The following is a 5,915-nucleotide window of genomic DNA, read 5'->3' as shown; positions in this document are numbered from 1 at the left end:
ACAAGCAAAAGAAGAAGAAAAAAGAGATAGTGAAAGACAAGAGAATCCAACTGATGCGGGGACAGACAGACAGAGACATGACACTCCACCAGGTCAAAGTTGGCTAAAAAGATTTTGTCTGTCTAGCTATACACTATAACTACTGCTATTAACAACAACATATATTAACTTTGATAATTGTTCCTTCATTCTTAATCAAATATCTCATATTCGAGTTATAGATATAAAGTAATTTTTGTTAGAGAATATTTTACCTCCTAATATGAAATTTTCTCATTCGAATCCAAATTTAATCGGCCCCTAATATGAATATCGAATGAGAAACAAAAAAAACAACATCATCAATTCAAAGAGAAAAGGAGAAAAAAACACTCATAATAAATAAGATAAAAATGGTTGTTATTGACCTCCATTGAAATCTTTCTTGATCTCTCTCTTCTTTATTTGGCTATACAAAACTCATTTTTGACAAAAGAGTAAAAACTAAGAGAGGAAAATCATATTTGTAATGATACCATATTACATTTTTGTAAATTAAATATATTTATTTGTATATGGATCTAATCAAATATTTTGATTATTACTTTGAGTTAATGATGATGATGATGATGATGATTAGGAGGTGGCAATGCAGTAAGGCTCCCAAATTATTAGTGATCTCTTTGGCTCTTTGCAACTTCTCAACAAAGGCACCAAATTGTTCATAGATGTCTTGTTCCCTCTAATTAGCACCAAGTTCTGCTGCTGCTCATATGCTGCTATCTTTGTGGTACCACTGGCTTTGAGATCAGTACCATTGGCTGCTGCTACTGCTACAAATTGCTTATAGTAGTTGTTCTTGCTGCATTGGTCTGCAGTAGTGGAATTATTCACAATGTTTGCCACTGTTGGCTTCTTCCTCCAAAAGTAATCGTATGCATTTAAAGAGACTGCAGCTGCCGGTGGTGGTGGTGACTGATTAATCGTTGAAGGACAAGTGTAGCATTCTCTAAAAATACTATCTTTCACCTCATGTTTCATCATCGAGTTTAGTGAGTTGTTGAACTTGTTGTTAAGATCGAAATAACCAGGTGTCACGCTGAAACTAACACATTTAGACCACGTTAGTTGATTTTTTTTCTCTAACATCATCAGGGCTGATGATTTGTTCACATTTATCACCTCATTTGACAATCTTGAACTTTTTTCCATCACACTAATATTGTCAAACACTTGCTCAAACTCTTCAACTTGATCATCAATATCCGCCATTTCTAGCTCTGGCTGATCTGCTGCAGAATCATTTTGATTGATGTAGGTGAGACGAAGGCGGCCATCAACACGTTGGGCATGGAAATAGTTCATAGTTGGAACAGAAACTGCTTCAAGAATCAGTCTACCATTTTGTCTGGATGATTGCATGTGAACAGAAGGAAGAGGAGGAGGAAAAGATCTAGGAGAAGATAGGTTTTTCCTATAGTTATATTTTACAACTGGAATATCCTCAAAAGATTGTGAGACAGAGGAATGTTGTTGTTGTTGTTGTTGATCATCTTTGTTATTTTCTAAGTCTCCATTTTTAGGAGGGGAAGAGGAAAAGCAATCAGAGCCAGTCTCTGATCCAAGACTCTCAGTACAAATTTCAAGACTTTTCTTACTCAAAGAACTGCCTGATCTTTTAACAAGAGGATGAATATAAGGAGGTGGAATCTTAGATGAGTCAGCTTCTTCATTTTTTGAAGATAGAATTGAACTCCAATCAAATTTTGTAATTGGCTGATCTTTGTTGAGTTGTTCGTCATGATCATGTTCTCCATCTGAAGAAGAAGAATCACAATTATGAGCAGCAGAGGAAAGAGCAACTAGCTCTTCAGAGGAAGCAATTTTCTTCATTGAAGAGAAAAAACCATTTTTAGAAAGCCATTTCTTGGATGACATATCAGCTGAAAGAGTTCTTCTAATAGAAGCTGCAGCTTTAATGCTTCTTTGATCAGTGTCTGATCCAAGAATTGACATTATTCCTTGTTTATCTGTTGTTACTGCTTCTTCCATCTTTAAAGACAAGTTGAAGTTAACACATTGTGCTGACATCTTGAAGTAAATTAAAGACAAAATGAGGAAAATAAAGAAAGGGAATTTTATGAAGATGATGGAATTGGTATTTTGTTTTTGTTTGGGCTGGTTCTTTGATGGAAAATACAAGGGAGGGTGTCAGGGTATTTATAGGAGCTCAAAAGGCCTTTGGAACCTTGTGCAAAGGGACCCCAATTCTAACGCCACCATGAATAATAAAATACTACGTACTTTTTTTCTTCTTTTTATTATTTTTCCCTGGAATGTTGGTCGTTCTCTTGGTTCCATTTTTTTTTTTTGCTTCCCACCCTATGTTAAGTATCCACTTTGAAATCCGGACTAATTTAGAATTTTGAGAATTTGTTTATTCCGAAAGCTTAAACTCGGGATCTCTGAGTAAGGGGTAAAGGGATCCTTCCATTCTGCTACAATCTTTTGGGATCGTTTGGTTTGAAGACAAGTTATGATGAGATTAGTTATGACGGGAATAGTTATGCCGGGATTACTTATCCGGATATTATTTCTTACTGATTGTTTGGTATATTGTATTAATCCTGAGTTTGTCAATTTTACTGCTTTATCATGGGATAACTTATCTTAGGATTACTATTTCACACTCCGTAAGGTATAAGTTATCTCGATATTATTTTTAATCCTGAATAAGTTATCCCAGGATTAGTCACCAACCAAGGGATTAGGGCGTACTAAATTTTTATCCCATAATTATTTTTGTTTATCCATCATATCAAACAACCCCTTAATGGTTATTGGTTCCATTTTAGCCTCTCTTTTTTAAGAGGAAAATAAGAGAGATGATTACACGGTAGGGAATGAAACCCTCACCCACAAAATAAAAGTTCCTTTTACTATAGTCGCAGATATAGGAATTTTGAGAATACGCCTTAACGACCAATGGTTAACGATGGCGATCTGATGGGTGATTTTCTAGAATCGGCAAAACTGAGATCAATATTTTAGTAAATAATGCAGAGAAAAATAGTATATTGATCCACAAGAAGCTCAGAAACTCTTGAAACAACGAAGCTAATTAATGTGAAAAAGGTGAAGTAAGGAGGCAAAAAATTGAGGCAAAAAATTGAGGCAAATCTAGCTCTCCAACAAGCTAGAACACAGGTAGAAGCTATAAATTCACAAGTAGCTAACCAACTGAACTACTAAAATTTTCCGTTGTTGTGAATTTCATGTTAAATTGATTAATTTTGAGGGTCATATATATCATCTAAGTTTTTAAAATTGAGAAAACAATATTGGGTGGTTTTCAAGTTTAGAAATATTATCAAATACGTTAATTGACTCCGGTTGCAAGAGATCACATATTGAAATTTTTTATATAAGCTTTGTATTTAAAAACATGAAGAAAAAGAAGTTTGCGCGAAACATGGTGTGTATAGAGTATAGACAGTAAATTTTGAAGTTTTGTGTGTCATGTTTAGCTTCAAAAGATAGTTGATTGGAGAAGCGCGGCAAAGAACTTCTTCACCCATATAATTTTGAGGGAAAAAAAAAGCTTTTTAAGAAAACTTTAACTAATAATGACTTTTTTTTAAAGAAAAAAGAATTTTCAATTATTTTAAAACTTTATCCGTCGAAATGGTATATGCTAACAGTAATTTGACTGCACATTTTATAATTGTGACCTTGTGGCTAAATTTAGGACAGTTAGTTGAATAGAGGGAATCGTACTTTTTTCCTCTTGATTGACAAGCTTGGAATCTATCCAATGTTTGGTGTTTACATCATTATCGATCTGTGAGGTTCGACATCGTTGGAAGGTTGTGATCCATAGTTTTAAAGATGGAAGCTAGAAACTTTTGCCCCGTTAAACCAATATAGTGATATGCCTGTATTAAGGTGGGCTATCTACATCACATTTTTTGAGATGTGTTTTTTCCGGAATCTGTGTGAAAGCCGGATACCTTGTTCACCAAGCTGCCCTTTTTAGTCCAGTAAGTTTATTAACAGAACTCGTGCTATATATAGGCCCTAATATTTCCCTCTATTCTAGTGTAAGATTTTTCTAAGGCAAGTTTTACAGTGAATCTCCAATATTTTAGTGCAGGTAAGTATCAGCAGTTCGTGCGATAGCGACTCAACATTCTCGTTGAGGGTAAAAATTTATTACTAAATGCAAGACATGTTTATTTTATACACATACTTTATCATATAACCTCTCATGCCCAGAAGATGAAAGTAGTAGAAATGAGAATGTTGCGATGGATGTGTGGGCATACCAGAAAAGATTGGACCAAATCCCTATTACACACTTTTTGCAGACGAAAATCACCATACACATTTAATCTTTTCAGAGTGTATCTAATGTGAGCACTTAATTTTTGCCCGATGAAAATACTCCTACAAAATCCATAAAAATAGATTTTTTTTTGATTTTATAGAATTTTAGGAATTCCCCTTTAAATTGTTTGTTTGCATTTAGTCGCATTTTGTACATATTTAATATTTCAGAAATTCTGAAAAATACCACAAAAATGTCCAAATTTTCATTGCATAGCATTTTAGGTTTTTACTTGCATTTTTAGGATTTAATTACGTTTATTAGTTGTATTATTAAACGAAAATTACAAAATACAATAGTCATGTCTACATTTTAGCTTTTAGTTTTAAATTAATTAGTGTTAAGATAATAGAAAATAAGTAAGGTTAAGTTTACAAAAATAGGTTAAGTTAGAATCAATTTAGGATTTTATTTAGTTTGTTCAGAATTTTAATTAATTTGTTTAGAATTTGAAAATTCAAAGAAAAGAAAGAAAGAAACGAAAAGAGGTCATCTTCAGCTTTTAAACCGATTGGGCCATTTCTAAATGACCCAGTTGCCCATAATCCGCCCAAGGCCAATACCCAAATCCCTCAGTCCAATACCAGGTCCAGCTTCCACCTTCTTCATTACCCAAAACGACGTAGCTGGACACCAAAGCTACGTCGTTTCATCTTCCCCTCTTTGTCAAAAACCGTAAACACCCTAATTCCCTTCAGAAGAAGAGAACAACCCCCCTATTTTTAACCCTAGCAACTAGGGCTGCTTATCGGGCGGATTGGGCGGTTAATTACTCTTAACGGTTTGGCTTAACGGTTATCGGCTTTTAAATGCACTAATCCGTTAGCCACCCGATAAGATATCGGGCGGATTGGTATCAGTTTAGCTCTTATCGGGCGGTTTATCGGCCTATCATACATATTCACAAATCGAAATTACACCAGACATACATATCAACATATTCTTACCTATCCTCTGTTTTTGTTGTCCCGTTGTATATCCAGATCCTAGAGCAATTTCAGCCACACATCCTTCACTTTACCGGGTTCAAGGTCTTTCAAATCTATTCGAGCACAACCAATGAATTCAGCAGCCTGAATCCCTTCATCATCATAAACTCTAATTGTTAAATGTTGAGTGGATATGTCTTCAACTATGAACTCAAAGTGCTCATTCCAGATCGGATTTAAACAGTTATCCTTAACAAAGGAAACAAAATCTGGCGTTATACATTCCTCATCAGGAGATAAATAAATTAAGAAGGACAATAATAGATGGAAGTTCTCTTACAATAACTTTGCTAGTCTTTGTCCTATCGCGTAGTGAACGTATAAATAACTCAACAAAAGGATCAGACTTCTCAATGATGTCTTTATTAGTCAACTCTTTGGCTTCGATGAGCTTGACTTATAATATACCAACTGGCTTTAGCTCCAGGTCACTGCAAGTAACGTTAGTCCTAGACACTAGACAGACAAAGTACTGGAAAGTGGAAACTAAAGTCAAGGGTTTTTGTCTTTTTTTATATATAATATATATAAATCAAAATAAATTTTGAATATATATATAT

General features: G+C 34.4%; 1 protein-coding gene across 1 annotated transcript; it reads right to left on the bottom strand.

Annotated features, from left to right (window-relative positions):
• Nucleotides 1–378: 378 nt before the first annotated feature.
• On the bottom strand, nucleotides 379–2,183 carry LOC107832177 (protein FAF-like, chloroplastic). Its single transcript, XM_016659989.2, has one exon. It carries the CDS (start codon nucleotides 2,068–2,070, stop codon nucleotides 616–618), a length of 1,455 nt encoding a protein of 484 aa, XP_016515475.2. The 5' UTR covers nucleotides 2,071–2,183; the 3' UTR covers nucleotides 379–615.
• Nucleotides 2,184–5,915: the final 3,732 nt, after the last annotated feature.

Source organism: Nicotiana tabacum, chromosome 18, assembly GCF_000715075.1.
Source record: "Nicotiana tabacum cultivar K326 chromosome 18, ASM71507v2, whole genome shotgun sequence".
In the NCBI taxonomy this organism is placed as follows: Eukaryota; Viridiplantae; Streptophyta; class Magnoliopsida; order Solanales; family Solanaceae; genus Nicotiana; species Nicotiana tabacum.
Note: the sequence above shows the minus strand (reverse complement) of the source record. Positions and strands in the feature narration are given on the sequence as shown.

What these genes read in the sequence shown, in the direction of transcription:
- LOC107832177 (XM_016659989.2), bottom strand. Translation starts at nt 2,070, where the DNA reads ATGTCAGCACAATGTGTTAACTTCAACTTGTCTTTAAAGATGGAAGAA.